Source organism: Camelus ferus, chromosome 6 (genome assembly GCF_009834535.1).
Source record: "Camelus ferus isolate YT-003-E chromosome 6, BCGSAC_Cfer_1.0, whole genome shotgun sequence".
In the NCBI taxonomy this organism is placed as follows: Eukaryota; Metazoa; Chordata; class Mammalia; order Artiodactyla; family Camelidae; genus Camelus; species Camelus ferus.
The window spans coordinates 71,221,382-71,242,155 of record NC_045701.1 but is presented as its reverse complement, the minus strand read 5'-3'; the positions used below and the strand labels follow the sequence as shown (position 1 = coordinate 71,242,155).

General features: G+C 49.6%; 1 protein-coding gene across 4 annotated transcripts in view; it reads right to left on the bottom strand.

The window, feature by feature from the left end:
- IFT43 (intraflagellar transport 43) overlaps positions 1-20,774 on the bottom strand; it is an 87,530-nt gene that overhangs the window by 7,047 nt on the left and 59,709 nt on the right. For 3 of the 4 annotated variants that reach the window (XR_004320856.1, XR_004320855.1, XR_004320854.1), the window contains exons 6-10: positions 3,676-3,748; positions 3,343-3,418; positions 2,787-2,849; positions 2,441-2,679; positions 970-2,345 (exon numbers count right to left, since the gene is read on the bottom strand). Coding sequence is in view for 1 of the 4 variants with exons in the window: in XM_006184460.3 (XP_006184522.1) it covers positions 2,560-2,679; positions 2,787-2,849; positions 3,343-3,418; positions 3,676-3,748 (332 nt within the window). In the remaining 3 variants the exon portion in view is untranslated. Of the gene's footprint in view, positions 1-969; positions 2,346-2,407; positions 2,680-2,786; positions 2,850-3,342; positions 3,419-3,675; positions 3,749-20,774 lie in introns of those variants that run through there. The other variant, XM_006184460.3, reaches the window with a different exon arrangement.

Here is a 20,774-nt window from a genome sequence, read left to right as displayed (position 1 = left end):
TCCACACGGGGGCCCCAGGACGTGCCTGTCTGCCCTGTACCCCGCGCAATCTGGCCCGGGGAGGGGGTGGCAGCAGCCTCCTGACCTCTGGCCCGATGCAGAAGAGCTCACGGTCCTGCTCTCCCTCAGCGTGGCATTAACCTCTCTCTTTCCAGGCTGAGGCGCGAAGGGGCCGTGCAGCCATTTGCAGAAGGTTTTCCAAAGGCTGCCTGGTGAGCCCACAGCCTGAGCGTGCTCGTGAGCCTGGAGGGAGCGGACCCCACACACGCAGAGGCCTTTGTGGGGTAAGCCCGGGCCTGAGCACAGCCAGCAGAGCGTCTCCTCCGCTCTGACCACACACACCGGCCTCCTGCTGCTACTCAAAGAATCCAGGCCTGTGCCTCCTCCCTGGCTCTTGCAAATACCGTTCTCTCTCCACGGCACGCTCTTCCCTGGGCCAGTGTCACTCTTTCCTTCACCTTCTTACGGTCTTTGCTCAAATGCCACCTTCTCAGTGAGGCCTCCCCTAACCACCCGCATTTAACACTGAGACCCCTGACCCCACCACTCCCTTCCACGCTCCTGCTCTATTTTTCTCTGTAGCACTGACTGCCATCTGCCTCCCTGTTTTACTTATTGGTCCATCTCCCCACTGGAATGGACGTGCTTCGAGGGGAGGGAGTTTTGCTTGTCTAGTTCCCTCTCGGCAGTGCCTGGAACAGCACTGGGCACATACTAAGTGGCAACCAGGATCTCATGAAGGAGTGAACTTCTGAACCACAGGGCCCAGCCTCCAAACAGCAGCTTGGTGGCTACCACCCCATGCCAGAGACACCACGGCAGGCTGTGTCAGAGCCCCTCTCAATTCCACTCAAAGGTGACATGAGCCAGTCGAGAAGAAATCAGGTTAAGGAACCAGTGAATCTGCCACATGCAGGAAGTCCACTCCATGCCTCCCCCACAAGTCTGCAGAAAACCACACTGCGGTACCTGTCTACGCTGGTCCATTCTGTCAGCCCTCTTGGGTCATCTTCCTGGGAGGCCCTCTGAAGTCTTGGGTGGGCGACAATGCTGGCTGGAACATAAAGAAGGTATCTCAGAAGTACAGGGGGTAACGGAGTCAACCCCAGTCCCTTGCTCCAGCTGGCTGAAGACCTCCGAGGTTCTCAGTCCTGAAGCAGTTGAATTTGGCAGCGGTTAAGGTGCTAGAAATATACCCTATCTCCTTGCAGTTTCAGAATGATGCAGATGCAGGCTTAAGAAAACCAGCCTGGGTGGAAACTTCTCCGAGACCATGGGAATTATTCCAAAGAGGGGCTGTCTGGGCTGAAAGTATGACTCTGGACAAGGAGGAAATGGGACCCCAAAGCCACTAAATCCCCAAGTTTATAATTAACAAACAAGCGCTCTCTTTGCCTGCTCTGGGGCTCAGTGGCTCGTGGGGAAAGGGCACCGTAGTCACACAAAAATAACCCCCCAGTGGGTTTTTGAAGTGTTGAGCCTCTTTGTTTTTCTGAATTTTAATGAAGAGCTTTCCAGGCAGGATAAGAGCAGCGCTCAGCACTCCCCATGGCCGGGATGGGGCCTGGTTGGCTGCTGCCGGCCTGTGTGGGCCTGGTCCAAAGTGGCCTCTAGGAGAGGCGGGCAGGGAGACATCCTGCCCTCTGATGAGATGTCTTGGGGAGAAAGAGAGAAAAACAAAAACAAAAGATGCCTTTGTTTAGAAAAAGGGTTGGGCTCTGCTCCAGTTCTTGGTGCATTTGGGAAAGGGGCAGTGGTGACGCTTGTGGAGCAACGGAGACAAACAGCGATGCCTCTGAAAGTTCGGGGGGAGTCCCAGGCTCCTGGAGAGAGTATTTCTGTGGAAACTTCTGGGCTGCCATGCTGGCCCCTGCTGATGAGAATGCGAGGCAGAAGGAAACTGCCTGCTCTGGGACCCCAGGTGTGGCCACAGGGAGAAGGGGAAGGGGAGGCGCTGTCAGAAGAGCCACCAAACATGAGGAATGGGTCACCCTGTCACACCCACCGCTTGCTGTCTCTTCAGTTATGCGACCTGAAAGCACAGAGGAGACAGTGCAACTTCACCAACATAACTGACCGTGCACAGTGAGAAAGGCGTCCAGCCAGGCCCTCCCCAGGACCCCAGCAGGCAGTGCCTGCCACCTCCATCTCCCCGCGTCCGGGTGCTCAGAGGTAGGTGCTCCGGGGAGCTGCTGTGGCCTCTGTGAGCTGAGCGACCTCCAGGAGCGCCACTGCTTCTCCCCCAGAATCAAGCTTTCCCTCCTGCTTCAGCCATGGGGAGAGTTCCCAGCAGATGGCTTGCAAGCTGCCCTCCTTCAGTCCTGACCAATCCTTCCATGAGGGTGCTGGAAAGAAATGGAAGAGGGGGCAACGGAAGAAAGCCATCTTTTACAATCTAATGAGCCAGTGTGGTCTACTGAAAATAAAGTATTTTTATTACCAAATAGTGCATAAAAATTTGTAAGCTGCTTGCAAACTTCTTTAGTTTTAGGTTTATGGTGTTTTTAAGTCCAGAGCAGAGGTGACTGCGTGCAGAGAGTGTCTGCCAACCCAGGGGGCTCAGGTGTGCACGTGCTGTCCCACAGGGTCCTCCTTGTCCACCTGCAGTGGGTCCCACTCGGTGAGGAGCTCTGAGGACACCTCAGTGTACAGACGGTCCCAGTCCCAGCCGACATCATCCTGCCAAGAGAGGTGTCACTGCCAGCCTCCCGCTGAGGTCAGCCCAGGGAGCCAGCTGCTCACGGGAATGACTCAGCCGCGGGGCAGGAGCAACTCAGGCTACGTACCTCTCGAACCTCGTGCTCTGGCGCAAGGACTTTGGTGAGGAGCTTCAGGTCGATCTCTCCATCCTACGAACGTGGGAAAAAATAAAAAACAAAAAAGGCAGGCTGTGCACCTCGGGGGGGCCTTGGGACAATGACCTCTAGCAAAGTGAGGACCACCAGGCTGAGTGTGGTAGAACGCCCCAAACCCAGACCTGCAGGAATGCCTTATGAAAGAGGAAAATGGGGTGGACCATGTGGCTGCTGAGAACTGAGGGACCGCCATGCCATCCTATAGGAAGGGCACACTTCGGGGGAGGGTCGAGACCAGGAGGGCAGGCATGACAGCAGGATGGCTCCAGGGCCAGCATATCTACTATGCCACGTGGGCAGCCAGGGGAGCAGCGGGGAGACTGGCCCTGGGAACACTGGAACCTGAGGCTGATGCCTCCAGCAAAGGGACTGTTGCCAGGCAGCCTCAGAGACCCACAGAGGAGAGGCCATATGGCTGGCGAAACTGAGAAATCCCTACGGATGTGGCCTGGAGCCCGTCCATCTACGTGGAAGCCATCCCACTCACCAAGGTCTGGAAGGCTGCATACTTCATGAGGTCATTGTCCAGGTCACGGTAGGTCATCACCCGGTTTACCTGGATGCTGCAGGGAAGAGAGGATGTGAGAAGAGACCACAGGCAGGACCAGGAGTCCTGCTGGGCCACTGTCCCCAGAGCCTCCTAGGCAGCTGGGAAGGACTAAAATGGGAAGAAAATGTCTTAATAAAATGGAAACCCTGGGATGGAGCCCATCACCAGAGACTCTGGGGCAGGGGTGCAGCACCACCAAAGACAGTGTTTGGAGTGTATTCATTCATGTGTTCCCTGAATCCCGCCAACTTCATACCTAATTTAACATACCTGGGAGGGGCTGCCACCTGCAAAACAAAGTCTTCCTCCTGTACTTCCTCCAGGTCCGGAATAACAGGAATATCTGCAGTGGGAGGAGGCAGCACTGTCAGCAGCAGGGATGGGGAGCTTGCCGACTCCTCCACATTACTTACCACTACTAGGCGTCAGCTAGAACGGATGCTCAGATGGTCTCTGGCCTCTAGGGGCCCCTGGACTAGGGCTGTGGAACTACTAGAAGTGTGAGTGAGAATCAAAGGTAGAACTTCAACAATTTCTGGATTTCAGGCTTGAATCCTGAACCTGCTGGATTAGAATCTCCTGGGTGGGGCTCAGGCATCTATGTTTTTCCTAAGATTTCTTGGGTGATCCTGATGCACGGTCAGGATCAGAAGCCACTGGAGTGGCTCTCCAAGCAGAAGTGTAAAGAAATGGGAAGAAAGTCCCAGAAAGCACTCGGGGAAGTGCTTTCATCAGAGGAGAGGGAAGAAAAGGGGAGCTGAATAAGCCTGGCCGGGTCAAAGACAGAGGAATGGAGAATGTGTAGTGTCATGAGATGGACGTCACCATGAGTGCACCTCCTCGTGAACAAGATGCACACGTCCATCAGCTCGTCCCAGGCTGTGCAGCTTTCACGGTCATCACAGCCCTGAGCCTGCATCATGACGTGGTCTGATTTTGCGGGGGCGTGCCTGGGGTCAGTCTCCATTTGCTAGATCTAATATCACAAACAATGCTGACTCTAAAGATGACACCCCCCCCTTGCTGTCTCGGGGAGATTTGCCTTCTCTGAACTCTCCATATGAGACAGACATACAGACAGAGGAGGCGGCAACAAGCCATTTCTTTCATCAACCTAACAAAGTCATTCAAATGGAGAAACAGAGTCAGCACATCACTTAATCGTGGAAACTTGCCTACAGCAGAAAAAGCATCCATCTTCTCATGGGGAAAACCTTAACGCCCTAAAGAAGAACTGTCTTCTCCCAGTGAGTACCACTGACTGGTAGAGGGCTTTCTTTGTTTTAACTAGTCTGAATAAAGGAGAAAAAGAGACAGGGCAGAAAAAAAGGCCAAGCGGGGAAAGACAGTCCTGGAATTCCCAAACCAGCTGCAAATATTAAAAGGAGAAAAATTCCAGAGAGGAGAGAAGAGTGAGAACACCCTTCGTTTTTGCTTCCGTGGATTGAATTCAATTTTTTAAAAAAAAAGAGAGATAGAGACTCAGAATCATCCCAAGAACAGCTGGGAAGACCTTTGCCACTTTCAGGCTATTCATTATTTACACTTCGTGACGGTTCTAGTCAGGCTAAGCCCAAGTATATAAATGTCAGTCCCCAGCCTGGTATCTTTATTATTGCTTCTGACGAAGACTTACAGATATACGGTACCTGGAAAGAGAGAGACAAAGCATTCAAGGGAGAGACGGAGCCCCAGGAAATCAGACAGAGGAAAAGAGACTGGCAGAGAAAGAGAGTGATTAAAAGGATGAAAAGGGATGGAAATAAAAAGAAATTGCTGATAGGGAAATAAAGAAGATACATACCCCACCCCCGAAATAATGAATCACATTCAGCAAGCCCTCTGTCCAGAAGGAAGATTATATCTCTCTATCTTGCTGGAGAATTAGCGATGGAATTCTCTAATTTTCTATTTCTTATTCTAATAGAAATTCAGCTTGCTTGTCCTCTCTTGCTCTGAGTGATGAGAACAGTCCGAGGGCTGCTGACAGCACAGTCCCTGAGCCTGGAGTGAGCGGGGCCCCGGGGCTGGCGGACTGCACCAGCCCTGCAGCAGGGCAGGGCAGGAGCTGGCGGTGCCACGCGCCATCAGCAGTGTGACAGTTCTGGAGTGAGACAGTTAGCTGCTCCTGGCTCTCCTTGGGCAAGCGTGGAGCCCAGCCTGAGATGAATATTCAGAAGTTGGTAAGAAAATGAACCCCTGCTGAGCTTTGGGCTCGGGACAGGGTCTTCCCCAAATCCCATCTCCCTCCACAAGGTCAGCATTTGGGTCCTGTCAACTCGGCCCAGCTTCTCCCAGCTCTGAGGAGCTGCACTTCTGCCCAACGTCCACTCTGACTCCCCCTGGGCTTCCCTGTCTACCCCACCCACCTCCTCCAAACGCGCACAAAGCAGTGCGGGGCTGGCCCATCTGTGACAGATCAGAGGTCAGCTCAGGCCTTGGCAAAGGGGCCGCTCGGAGTGGCACTGGTGGGGCTGGCCACACAGTGGGATTTCTCTCTAATTGGAAGCCTGGTGCCCGACAGAACCCGGTGAACCGCCTGAGTGGGACTGAGCCAGCGATGACAGCCAGGCCAAGGCAAGCTGGAGCACTCCGGTGCAGTGACAGCTTGAGCCATCACCGCAGAGCCAGGCCATCCGACTCCCAGCCCCAGTGGAACAGGTGGCGGTGGAGCAGGTTTTGGGCAAACTTCAAAGAGCTTCCTAATTTTACAGTTTCTGATTTACAATCACAGACAAGTGCTTGCTTATGGGTACATAATATGTTCCCAGGAGCTTCTGTCCTCTTTTTCTCTTCCTCTCTCTCTCTCTCTCTGTCACACACACACACACACACACACACACACACACACACACACACACTATTAACCAACCTAGAAAAAGAAAATGAGCTTGAGAAATCCGCTTCTTTACACAATGACCCACGTGGAATGGTCCAGCCCTGCCTGCAATCAGCGACAGCTACGTGACCCACAAGCCTGGTCCAGTACCCAGTCTGATTCAGGGTGTCAAGCGCAACATCCAGAAGCACATGATTTTCACAGAGACAGTCAGAGGAATACAGGAGTCCCCTCTAGTTGAAAAACAACCACTCTTTTCAAAATTTCAGTAATTGTGTTAACGTTAGTCTCATTTTCTCCCTCACTGCTAAGAAACAGCAGCTCACTAACAGAAACGATGGGCCGGCTGAGCACGAGCAGGACTCCTGTCCGGTGGCCACAAGTGCAGGCACTGGACGCAAGAGGGCCAGCTTCAAATGCTGGCTCCCCCGTGTACTAGTTGTGTGACTTCATCCTCTCTGTGTCTCAGTTTCTTCAGCTGTAAAATGGGGATCTTAATTACACCCACCTCGTAGGGCTGCTGTAAGTATTACATGCAATAATCTTTATCAAATATTAAGCATTATGCTCAGTACATAATAAATGTTCTGTACTATTCTTAATGACTTAACAGATATAATATTGAGTACAGAGAAGAACTACATGGTTTTGCCTTCACTTTCTCATTTAGTCCTGCCCAGGGGTCACCATTTTCCAGACGGGAACACTGAGGCTCCGCCAGACTAAGCAGCATGCACCAAGTGAGGACATTAACAATGAGTAGAGCTTCCAGCTCCAGTTGAACTGCCACCCCGGAGCTCTTCCACACCCCTGCCCCTGGCCTTCTTTGTAAATGTACGATGACTTCAAAGATGCTTCCTCTAGTGGGTGAGACAATTGTCTACCGTCAGGACAGCTTTCATTTTGCTTGACACTCGATGTCCTCTGTTCTTGAGTGTTTCTCTCTATCCCAACAACCATAAATAAGCTAAGTCTCTCCCTCACCATACGTGCGGCTGGCTACTTCCCTACAACGAGGGCAAGCGGAGCAGAAAGAAAAGTGGACCAACCCTGGAGAGCCCAGAGACTCTGTGCCCTGCCACCCATGTCTCATCAAACCAGCCCCACAGAGGAGGAGGTGGCTGGATGTACTGAGCAGCCTCAGGAGGCACGGCGAGGCAAGAGGGCTGGGACGCCAGTGCCACGGGGCAGGTGCCCTCATCCTCCAGCCCGCCCCGACCCAGGCAGCACCTCCTCACACACATCACCTGCTGCCCTCTCCCAGCCCAGACGCCTTCCTGAAACCGGCCTTCCTTGCTCTTTGCCTCTGCTGGTGGCCTCCTCTGTCAGCCACCTCACATGAGGCGCACCTGCATCTGTGCCCACACGTTGCCCATTAGCCACATGGTGGGGAGACTGCATTTGCTCAGTTGTTTGTTCACTCATTCATGAAGGAACGAAGGAAGGAATGAATGAAAGGGCACCCACTCTGGGAAAGGCACATGCTAGGAGGCGCTGGTAACAACAGCAAATAAAACCGACACGGGGCTTGTCCTCACGGAGCACCAGGGCAGCAGGGGATGGCAAACACAAATAAATGTACTGCCTGCAAATTAAAATGCACAAGCCAGGGAAACTAAGTGGACTCTATGACCAAAAAGAACAGGGAGACCAAACTGTCTTATTTTTTAAAGGCGAAAGTAGTATCAGATGTAGTAATAAATACAAATACTATAGAAAAGTTTAAGATGAAAAATGTTCCTTCCTCCTGTGAGCCCCAGCCGTCTCCCTGGAGGTAACTGCTATTAACCATTTCTTGTTCACATTTACCAAAAAGAATTTCTGCACATACAGCACTTCCATCCTCTTTAAAAACGTTTGCAGATGGCATCATGTTACACAGGTACTGCTCTGCAACCTACTTTTATCGTTCCTTATCCACAGACAGATACATCTTATTCTTTTAAATGACCTTCTAGTATTCAATTGCATGGATGCTGCATAATACACTTAGTTTGGAGAGGATCTACTTTAGAATTTTGGTGGGTAGAGCGGGGAGTTAGGGAAGGTCTCTGGACTGGACAGTGCAGCTGGAGGATAATGAGGACTAAGCCAGGCAGGGGAGAGCTGTGCAAAGGTGCTACGAGGGGAGGAGTAACTTGCAAAGGAAGGCTGGTGTGGTTGGCGGGTAGCGCCCGACGAGAGCGGCACAGGGTGAGGCGGGAGAGGGGGTGTCTGGTGCCAGGGGAGGGAGGACCAGCATCAATCAGCCAGCAAACATGTACCGGGTGCCTGCTGTCTGCAAGACCCCTTCTGAGGCACACGAGGGGCAAGACAAGATGGACTAAGCATGGCAGAGTTGCAAAGGATGGGTCTCTACATGAAAAAATAATAGATGAGCAAAATAAGGAAAATATACACCTCTTCTTTGTGAATCATCTAGGAATCCAAAAGGCAGAATTCAGAGCTTCCTACTCTGTCTTTCCACAATACTTCACTCAAGACCACAGGGTGGACCTCACCAGCTTGCTGGAGGCAGAGTAAGTGACATTTGCCCTCAGCCTGCCTGCTAGATGGTGAGGGCGAAGGCCACATCTCAGTCACTTCTGCATTCCCCAGGACTGGCAGGCAAGAGGACAACTAAACAGGACTGAATTAATTAACACACCTCAAATCTGAAAGTCACACACACAGAAGGGCCATGTTCACCTTCTCTGCATCATTCCAATTATAGTATGAGTGTTACTGAGTCCTAAAGTTGCCTAGGCAGGATTCAGTTCACAAAACAACCAAGGGCAATCCTTAGATACTTCCTGGATTTGATGACATCATAGCAAAGTCTTCGCCTCACTTGAGAGCTGCAATGCCCCCTGGGAAGGGCCCGTGCATACATAAACAGTGGACGAGTGGGGACAAAGTTACAGAGGAAGAGTCATTCAGATTTGGTTCACATGGATCACCAGGCTTCCATCCTGAGGCTGGGTCGCACGGCTCTTCACCCATGTCCCTGTGCTGCTCCTCGGTCTCTGGTGTGCCACACTGTAACACTCCACCTTCTCAAAGCCCCCAGTGAAGGCTTGTTAATGTGCAGCAACAGCAGGAGGAACTTATTTCAAAGAGAGATGTTGCCAAACGGAAAACTCATTTCGATACTAACACACTACTCTGCTAACGGATCTACTAACAGACCAACTACAGCAACAAATGAAGGGTGCTTAAATAAATAGTAGAAATAAATAACCGAAACATGTGGGAATGCCAGTAGGATCAATTACAACTGGTTTCAAAGATATGAGAATCTGCCATTTGCCCTGAATTACATTCATTATGGATAATACCATCACAGCCGCACACTGAAGTGCTAAGTACCCAGGGCAGTCCCAGAGGGATTCTTTTCAGCCCCCGTGGCTTGACAGTAAGAAGCCTGCCTGCCTCTTGCAAAGCACCTGGCCCCAGATCTCTGTGATGCACTTTGTGATAGCCTGCTTTCACATCAAGCTGCTGTTTGCTTGTTTTGGTAAAACAAGAACAGAAAGCAACCTCTCAGATTGGACTCGGCTTGCAATGAGCATTACTCAGAGTATTTCCTCGGAGCGCCAATCTCCCTGCAGAGGCAGGAGAGAGCGAAGGAGGCACCCTGATCTGGACCCCAGTGCCACCCAGGCAAAGGTGGCGCAGGCAGGGAGCCCCTCCTCTCTGTGCCCCTTCAGGTTCCACTCTTGGCTGATTCTCTTGGTCGGGGATTTCTGAACGGAATGTCCTGACCACGTCCAGAAGGGTTTCTAGTGAGCTCCATAAAGTCTCTTCTAAACTCCAGCACTTTCTGACCTTGACACCTTAATAAATGATACACGGGGCTGGCCTACCTTGCCAGGTTCCTCCGGGTGCTGACTGACGACATCTGCCCCCCTTACTTCACCCACTAACTGAGCCCTGCGTGGTCCCACACCTGCTTTTTCCAGACCTGCTCCCCGGCTCAGGGCCCTGGCCACTGCACAGCACTCACGGGATGCCGAGGGCTCATGTCCACCACTCGTAACTCACAGCCACGTTCACCAACCAACCCGCCTAAAAGGGACCTGGACGTGCTGCTTCGGGACACCCCAAGAAGAGCAGTCCAGCCGACTCCCAATTTTGGGCCCAAAGTCAGGAGACCCTCAGCAGAGCTCACGAGCCAAAGGAAAGCATATCCACGTTTTCAGAAGCTGGCAACTTTATACCCGAGATCATTATAATTTTTCTCTGCAGCTGCAAAACTTTGTTTTACTGAATGCTGTTACCTTCTGCATCACGTATGGGGAATTTTAAACAGGCAAATGGAAGAAGGTCTGATTGAAGATGAAGTTAAGTGAAAGAAATTGGTCTCATTTAGCACATGACAGGATTCATCTGTGTTCCCAAGTCCACTGAGGTGGCATCATGGGCGTTTCATATTCATGAGCTGCTGCGACACTGTGTCCCCTCATTTACAAAGAGCCGTGTTCAGCAAATTCTGTCCCTGTGGACACTCCATGCATTTCATGGTCTTGTCAGAGAGACATCAAACGCTCCAGTAACCAAATACCAGAAAATGGCTTTAATTAGTGGATCTCAATCGTATAAATAATACTTTTTTCTAAGTGAAAAAATGGAGGATTTTTTTAAAGGGAGAAGAAAAGTGGAGAGCGATGGGCAACAGGCTTCAAACACCCGAAGGAACAAGGGAAAGAGATGGTCTCAGAGGAGCTCCTGGCCCCCTGTGCTCCCTGGATCGGGGTTCCAGGGCAAAACTGCGTCTGCAGGTCCTGAGCGGTTCTGCTTTATGAGGACGGATCCTTGGCGATTTCCCCTGATCCTGCCCATCCAGCCTGCACGCACTCCTGGGAGGGGAGGAGAGAGGCAGCGGACACGGAGGGGAGAATGGGAGAACTGTGGTGATGTTGGCGACGGGGACCCACTGCATAGGGTAAGAAACAGGACTGGCCACGAGCGAAACATGCACAAGCAGGTCCCTGAGGGAGCAAGTGACAGGGATAGAAAGAAATGATACCCCATCCTAAGGTGCCGGCTGCGGGGTGGAGGGGTGGTTCGTCTATGTCCCACATGTTGAGATGCCTCTGTGCTCCTGCTGAACAGACCCCCTCCTCATGCTGCTGTGGAAAGAGGTCACCGACCTTAAGAAGGACATCAAGACACCTGGCTGTTCCCCTCAGCTCTCCTGGCTGATGACAGGTTGGAGAGCACAGCTTGGATTGAGGCCGTTTCTGAGCCCAGCCAGGCCTCAGCGAGGTGTGATGCTGGCTGGGTCGTGAGCAGAGAGGAGGCTGTGCTGAGAATGGTGACTCAGCTCATGGGCTACTAGGGTGTGCGGAGGCCAGGCCTCGTTATATTACCTGCAGAGGGATGTTAGCACATCCCTGGAAGGAGCCACGAATGCAACACCCCAGAATGAGACTTCCCCCATCACCCCGTCAGCATCGACCACGTAAAGGGTCGTCAAGCCGGACTGACCCTTCCGAGCAATTCAAAAGTGGTGCTCCTGGGAGACAAGCACAACCCGACAAGGGTTCTCCATAAGGAGAGACCCCATTCAGCCCGCTGTGTGACCTCTCAGGAACATCGCACACTGGTTACCAACAGCCGAAGGAAACCAAGAACAATGAGCAGGGCCGCTCCCAGCCACCCCGACAGCTCTCGGGGCGCTTTCTGGCAGTTCCAGCTCTGATCTGTAGAGAGGTCTTAGGGACGCAGAGGGGTAAGGGGCTTTAAGTGACGAGGAATGAAGTGCCTGGAAGGAATGGAAACTGAGGGACTCTCGCTCTCTTCAGTAAGACCCAAGATGAGCGAAAGGGTATTAATGTGACAGAGAGCGCCAGCAGAAGTGTGTTAGAAACCAGGCATGTCTGATTCTATTTCATCCTCTTCGTGTTATGCTGAAAAAAACAAGACAAACTACACTGCTTTTATTCTCAATCCTTAGGTTTTGTATTTTCCTTATATATATTTATTAAGAAAATGCTCCTTTGATCGGTGCCACCCGTGACACCCCCACATACGGAACGCTTCTGAGCGGTTCCCTCCGCGCAAGGCCACTGCTAGTGACAGCCAGCTGGTTTTGATCACAGCCATTCCGAATCGGATTTTCATAAGATAGATGAGGAGTCTTACTGCTGCTCTCTCTCTTATCAGATGAGAAACAGAGGGGGAGGGGGAGAACGGGTCCCGAGGGGACAGCGCAACAATCAAGGGCTGCCTGGTTCTTTCTCTGTCCCTCCACTGCTGCAATTTTCAAAGGCATTTGCCTTGGGCACTTTTAAATGATGGTGTCTCAATTCTGTAATCATCTTTCAAGAGCTTTCTCTTAAAGGGTCTTTTAGGTAAACCCGGTCCGTCAACCACACTTATGGACTCAGGAATCACATTCCCAGTATGTGTCCTCCCGCGTGTGCGTATACACAGGCGAGGACACACACACACACACCGAACATCTGGGCATTCTCAGACAGCTGGGAGGACCTGAAGCTGGAAAGGAAGACCTACCACTGGGCCCTACCAAGTTCATCTCTCGCCAGGGTAAGAGGGTCCCCATCACCTCTCCACTGGATTTCTGCTATACCTACGCTTTGTTATCTCAGGTTCTTTAGAAACTGATCTCCACATGTCGGAAGGAAAGGCTTCTCCAGCTGAGGTCTAAGGGATGTGCTGAGTCCAACCTCAGATGCACAATCAGGTTCCTTCTTATCTCACCTAAGCGATATCTGGCCATCAGATTTCAAGATGAGTAAGGTACTATGGACACTGACTTGGAGAACACAGTCCCCAGGCCACAACTTGCTGTGGTTTTGGTTACAGAGACTATTTGGAGCAACCCTACAAATCCACCTCTTTTTCTGTTGCAGAGAACACCATACCTCTTCTCTATTCACACCCCATCACTTGAAACGGACATCCTAGGGCGCCAAGCCTCTGTCTTTCTAGTCAAATAAAAATCTAAGGTGTCTAAGATGTCCCCAGGCAGCGGTTCTCATCAATACGGCCCCACCTCCTCTCATCCCTCATCCACCCACTCCCTTCACAGCTATGTGGAGAAGGACCTGTGTCTCTCCCCAAAAGCTGGACCACAGCTTGCAGTCACATCCAGGACAGTCTCACAAAAATAAATGGGATCAGCTTTGTCCTATCCTGATCCTGTCTTTTCTACTCAACCAGGACAGAATCCAAGGAGTTACAGAGTAAATACCCTGATGTCTATAACGATTTTAGGGAGATTTAGCTCTCTTTTAATGTTGTCAGTGCTTACCGTTGGATGATTTATCATTAATCACATGCCTCAAAACAGACTGTGGCATGTCAGGATGCTGACGGAGTTTCTCTGTGTTCCTGCAGGAAGGTGCATACAACCTGCTTCATTCACAACACACGTGCATGCGTGCTGCAAGACTTCCATCTCGTGACCCCATTCTACCTCTTCAGATGGGGACATCCAGTAAGCTGCTCACATGAACAAAGAAAATGGAGCCCCAGAGAGGTCACTGTCAACTGTGTTTTGGGTAGAGATGTTCATGATGGTAAGTTAGAAAAGTCTGGTGTGACACAGAGATTACAGGGGACCTCTAGGGGCCCAGAGCACTGTTCCAGCTCTGCCAGTGGAGCAGGAGGTCTGGCCAACACTCTGGGCTGTGCTCTGCAGCTGGTCCGGGTGAGGCAAGACACCACAGAGGTGACAAAGCAGAACTGCCAAAATCTGCTCCAAGCTTAACTCTGTTTTCAAGCCTCCCTGACACTCTGCCTCTTCAAAAGGCAAGAAGAACACAGCCATACCAGTCTCTACTACATTTGCTGAGTCAAGTAACTCCATCCCACCAATTCCTAGACACCGACGCTGTGATGGTGTATGCCTTTCCCAGGGTAGGGTCATGGGACTGTGAATTACCTCCTTCAAAAAAACAAAACCAAGTCAAAACAACTTCTCTTGCCACATTAAAGAAAGTTCTGGCAAGTTCCATGTAATTTCTCTGGCATCTCACTTGCTCTGGGGACCAGCCTTGGCCAAACCCACATTGGGGAGTAGAGGAGTCAGCCTCTGGGTCCGACTCTACATCTACTAGAGTTCATTTTCCTTTTGCTGCCAGGGATGTGGCTTTAGCTGTCTCTCAAGGAAGATCCGAATCCAGATTCTTGGTGCACAGAACTGTACCTGAGGGTGTACCCAAGTGGGAGTCAGGAGACTTGGATCCCAGATCTGCCCCTTATTGGCCAACCATGTGCAGTTACTTGTCAACTCTGGCCCTGAGTCTCCTTATCACCAAAATGAGGTGCATTCCATCTGTAAGACATCCTTGTTTCTGGGGTGTCCATTGGAATACGTCTTATGATACAATAGTAAAAATAACACCTTACTGTCCCATTTGCCTATAGAAGTCTTTCCAAATGTTCCAGCTATAGACATGGCCTATAGGTAAGCATGCCAAGTCTTTGGCTTAGAGAACCATTATATAGAAAAGATCGCTTTCTATACTGCAATGAACCTGCACAGATTTCACCTGTGGCTCATGATGACCTCGGCTCAGTGTTCACACCATGGTCCGACACCTGTGGCTAGGGCTCTCTGATGTCCCATGTGGCCTTCTGAGTGTCCCATGTCTGTGATGTCAATTTGTTTCCTCAGCTTTGTCTCCAAGGATGGGGCTGGTGGGGAGCTCCAACCATAGCACTCCAGAGCCCAGAGGTGCCCTGTGGGGTCTCTGTTCTTCCAAACTTCCCCAAATCCCTGGTACTCACGCTGCCACCTGCAGAAGCCCAGTGACCCTCTTTCTTCTCACTCTAAAGGAGGCCCTCCCCTCCGCAGGACCCAGAGAGGCACAAGGATTCACTATCTAAAAGCAATCTCGAGGGATTGGATAGAAAAGAAAGCATAAGATGAAAGAGAGGAGTGGTCCAACCTGAAGACTCTGCTTCATGTCACAGAGCTTTAAAGACCTGGTCTCTTTGGCATTTCTCTACTCAGCCCGGGTGTTACTGACAAGACTTCACACGGAGCAGATCAGCAGAGCTGAGGATGGGGGCCAGCAGGTAAACCTGAGAACCGGGAGAGGAGAGCAACCCTGCAACAGGGTGCCGGGAAAATGAGCAGAGGCAAGCTTCCTCGATAAGCAGAGTTGAGAAGCGAACCTAACACTTTGACAGCAAAGAGGAAGGCGGAGAGAGCCAGTGATCAGAGTCACAAAGGCCACATCCAAACTCCAGCTCCACCACTTCCTGGTGGCAACGTGCCGGAGCAGCTCATGCTGGCTTGTCAGAAGCGATGGCTAAATTTTTAGGAATTTCACACGCAGGTGATTAAACATAAACAGTATTAACGATTAATTGTACATCCTTATAATTAAATGAATTATATTAAAAACAAAGGTAATACTCAAAACTTACCACTTCCTAAATTTTACTACATTTCACTTTACCTGTGCTCTTGAAATGATGTGTATCCAATGTACCTGCATCATGGAAATATGATACACTGGCGTGCTACTTACTGGCCATCTCTTCCCAGCCCTGTGGTCCACGATGTCCCTCGGGGAGCTTGAATCCAGCCATAGTGGGAGTATTTACACCACAGAAATCGACAAACACTGCCAGTGAGGACTTTTTCCCCCTGGAGAGCTGGCTGTTAAATATTTACCAGCACATCACTGCTTATTAGCCATGTGACTTTTATGAGTTACTTAACTGAGAAAGGCTTCAATTTCTTCCTCTGTAAAAGGGTGATCATCACAGAATGTCTGCACAGAAATTTTGTGAGGATTAACTGAAGTACTGGAGGTAAAGCAGCACCACAGTGCCTGGCTCTTGGTAAACACTTACAAACATGAATTATCAATACCATTTCCTAGAAGAAGGCCTTCTTCAAATTTCATACCCAATATCCTATACGCAGAATAAAGCCTAACAAAGCACAAGGATGAGAGAGAGGACAGCTAATCCTTGGACCAATGAGTCCCACCCCAGCCCACCCAACACCATCCCTGCTCCTGCTATGGGCATGTTTAGCTAAAAGGAGCTCCCGTGTGTGCCTGTGTCAGGGAAGGGTGGGGAGGCAAAACCTTAACATCTAGTCCTAGTGACTTTGAACTTAGAAAAACATTTGATTTTAAGGAACATGATTTAATTTAAAAAATCTGTGCTGGTTAGGATAATTTTTTAACAAAAAAGGAAAGAGAGGCACAGGAACTAGGTCTGGGTATCATCTGAGAAGTCCTATATGCTGTATAAAGCTTAAGGAAAGAATGTCAACACAATGAAACATTCCTACTAAGCAAGAGAAAAGAATGAGACAATGGGGTTCCAATTCACCTGCACTTAAAGAATTCTTTCCACTCTCTCCGCGTTAAAACTGCTTGGGCTGAGAGTGCCTGCTGTTTGCGGAAAAACGGATAAAGGGTACAGTGGAAGAATCAAGCCGGGAATGAGAAAGAGCCCCAAAGAGAGTTAGAAAGCCCAGAGAGAGAGATGGATGGGGAGAGGGGCGACAGAGTGATACCCCACGACAGACAGCATTTTTCTAATTCCACGGACAGTCTAGCATCTCACATCTCAACCAGCCTCATTGCTTGCCTGTGTTCAGCCACTTTTACCTATTTTCCCCGTTGACATGGATAGAAAATTGAGCAATTACCCTTAAACTTGGAGCTCTCAGATCATCCAGATTGCTACACTTGCAGAATTAAGTCCCCAATTGCCCCTGGCTAGAAGTGGCTCAACTCAGCCTGTCCTTTAGGAATTACACAGTTTGGGGTTGGCCATAGGATTTATTATTCCTAAGGTTTTGAGGTATTCGATTCTGTCAAAACTGGACCCTAGGATGCAAAGAGCACAGCCCTCCTGGTGGGGAGGAGGCATGTCCCAGAGGCAATGGGAACTGCCAGGAGGAGGGAGTTATAATTTCACGCCCAGGCCTGGGTTAGGCCAAGACACAATGGAAAAACGTAACAAAGATCGAATCCTTTGTTAAGCTCCTTTTTTCAGAGACTTTCGACTTTTTAAAGCCACATTTTGGGGGCTCACAAGTTCTTTCTTAACTTGAATTTAGCTCAGAGATAAACTTTTTGAAAGTTTAGTCCATGTCTAACTGTGTTTTCAGAGATTATTTCAATCTGAATACTGTTTATCTTTTTTAAAGATGAAGAATTTCCTTTCTCCCATTTGTTGTGTCTCTCAACGTTCCTCTTTCAAGTTTCGCTTTCTATCCAGAGTTGGGTTTTAGAACTGGAAGAGCCCACACAGGCCTGGAAACACTTCTGGGAGTGTTAGGTAGTTTTAGATAGAAATGAGCACTGGGCAGGGGGAGAGGAAGGGAAAAGGAACAATCCAGAGCACAAGGAACCTGCGCTGTCAATCAGCCAGAGCTCAGGGAACTTGAGTTGTCAATCAATCAATCGCGAAACCAGGATATAAAAACAGGAAAAACAAAGGAGCTGCACCATGTTTCCTCTCTTGGATTGGCCCGCTCCCAATTCTCGGGAATGAACTATCTTTTGCTATTTTTTTACCTCACTAATAGAAATCTTGCTTATATCATGCTTTTTGTCTCTCATCAAAAATTTTTTTTTTCGCATGACTAAGAACCGAGGTAATTCTTATTTCCCTTTTCCCGATAACAGGATCAGAGAGGTGACATGACTTTGCACCTCCTCTCCCAGGGTCCCCCCCAGCTCCTAACTTCCACCCTCCCCTCCACTGGCAACTTCTACTCTTCCTTCAAAGTTGAAGTTTAAAAGTCACTTCTTCAGAATGGCCCCCCACCTCATCACCCAACCCAGATCAGGTCTCCACGTTAGTCCCTCTCATGGCACCCTGTACTCCTCCTTCGGTGGCCCCAACTGCGATGTGTCCTTACTTTTCTAGTTGTGTGACTATTTGTTTAGTCCCCATTTCCCCAACTAGACTGCAAGCCGTGTGATGGCAAGGATTAAGACTTTCGTATAACATCATATCCCCAGTGCCCAGCTCCAAGCATCACACGTAGCAGGGATTCAACATATGGTGGTTAAAGAAATGAATGAATGAATGAATGAATGAATGAATGAATGAATGAATGCCTTGCCCAAAGTCACATGTAGAGACTGGGTTCAATCCTAGTCCAGATCCAATGTTCTTTCTCTAACACCCTATCACCTTCCATGACAGAAGTTTGAAGGCCTTAGGGCCAACCAGAAACTTGATTCCAAGAACAGGAATGGATAATTATGCCACTAAAAAATGGTCATCTGGGTAGGAAAGCTCCATTTTGTCATCCTACAACTGTGGGACCCTGAGGTATCTGGGGATGCTGGCTGTCCATCATTCTCAGCTGTTTTCCATAATCATGAATCCCAGCTTCCCTGAAGCATTGTGTCAGCTTGAGCTGTGAGTGAGTCCACCCAGAATCAGCAAATAAGATGACTGGCAGTCTTCAAGCTTCATTAAAGGCAGTGTATGTGGGGACGTTGAATATCTGTAGTTGAGAATAGACCAGAATCTGGGCTGAGCTCTGCGGAACCAGCTTCTCTTCTGGTTATTGTGAATTCCTTATTCATCCTCCACGTGGAGTCATTCCTCGTGCACATTTTTCTCTATCTCACAGAATCCTATCCAGCTTTCAGGACCCAGTGCAAGTTCTTCCTTCTTTCTGAAGGGCCCTCAGCCCACAGGGATCGCTTCCTCTTTTGACCTTATGGCCCTTAGTAACATCAATCAGCAGTACAGCAACAACCATCTGCTGTCTTTTCCACTCATCACTCTGTTGTCTTAGCCACTTAACTCTTGTAAAGCTTTCCATCTTTCATGTCTTGTCTCCCCAACAAAATCCTGTGTTCCTTTGCAGCAGAGCCCTCCAAGGTCTTATGAAGGATTTGCAAATCACTTCCCAGAGGCCTAATCCAACTTGCAGATGCATTTTGTTCCGTTCATAGTGATGTTTAACAATTCTGTCATTTTTTTGAAATATGAATTTGAAAACTTTCAGGCCATGGCATCTCCCCTCTGGGTTCACCACAGGCCCTAACATTCTTTATAGTCATAAACTTCTGCTGTTTCATGTGTTTACATTACGTGCCTGGCCCCCAAAAACATTTGAGCTTATAGCCTGCCTTGCTTGCAAATAATCCCATTGCAATACATTAGGTTAAGCAGCAGATCCCCAAACCACCTCGACATGGCACTCACTCTCCGCTTCTCATTCTAAAAACACACCTGCTCTCAACAGCTCCATCCTTCTTTTGTTTTCTGTCCTCTTCCCTCAGAAGCCTGAGGCATCAATGGAGGGAGGAAGTGCTTCTCTTGTCTCCCTCCACATCTGCTCCAGGGAAGAAGGAGTGATGTGTGTCAAGAGCGAAGTTAGGGAGGCTGAATGCTGAGAAATGTATCTCGAGAGACATGGCTCCTCAAAGTTTTCTATAAGAGTTGAGGAGGCAAGAAAGCAGGGCAGTTCTCACTAGATTGAGGCTCCTGGACGGCCATGGCTGTCTGCCTCATCACCAGCTCCAGCATCAGAGCAGCACTGGCTTTCCTCAACGAAAGCTCACCTCCAAGGAGATGGGAGCAGGCCACCTGCCTGGCGGGTGCCCTGGACCTCGGCTCCTCATTTCTACTCGCTGAGATTCATCATCTCCTTTGAGACTGCTTGCCAATCACCCACCCCTACCAAGCACCAGGAGAAGAGCAGCCCCTTTCCACATGATAATGCTTCTCATGGATGACCTCAAAGAACCTGAATGTGATTTTACTAAGGGACCCAGCTGGCTCCCTTACAGGTGGCTAGAGATCTGTTTAATGTCACTACTGAATGAGCGACCATGGATGGTTTAGGGCAGTCATTCATGGAGTCTCCCCACCCACTGGTTATTCTGAGTTCAAAGGAGCAGCCTTCACTAGCCAACCAAGTAATTCCCTGAGCAAAGATAATTCTGGAAACTGGTTATATGTAACATGATTCCTACTGCATAATGGATTCTAAACATTCACATATAGTGAAATGGACTAAGTTGAGTGTGAAGTGTAACATATGAACTGGTTTTCCATTAAAGGACTCAGGCACAACTGCATGGAAAACAGATTTATGCCAGGAAGGAGGCATCCTTCCTAGAAGGTAACAGCAAGTGCACTCTCTGACAAGAGAGGATTTTATGCTTCAAACCCCCAGAGCCAAAATAAAGGCCAAATCACAAATTTCACATTCCAAGTTTATGAAGGGGAAAGGAATACTAGAGGTATTCTCTGAAAATAGATAACTTTCTTCTCTCCTTCGTTAATGAAATTGTATTAAGCATCCTATCAATCATGCTAGCATTCTATCTTACACACCTGGGAGCTGACATTAACACAATCAGCCTGTGCAAGGAGATGCCAACATGGCAGAGGGTTGGACCATTTGTTACAGACCAGAGGTCAAGAGCAAGGACTTGGGGGCCAAGATCTGCATTCAAATTCTGGCGCTGGGCTGAGCTGCACTGGTGATAGAATGGTGAGCACAGCTGCCTTCCAAATCCTGGCGCTGTCATTTGCTAGTTGTGTGACCTCTGGCAAGGTTACCTTTCTTCAC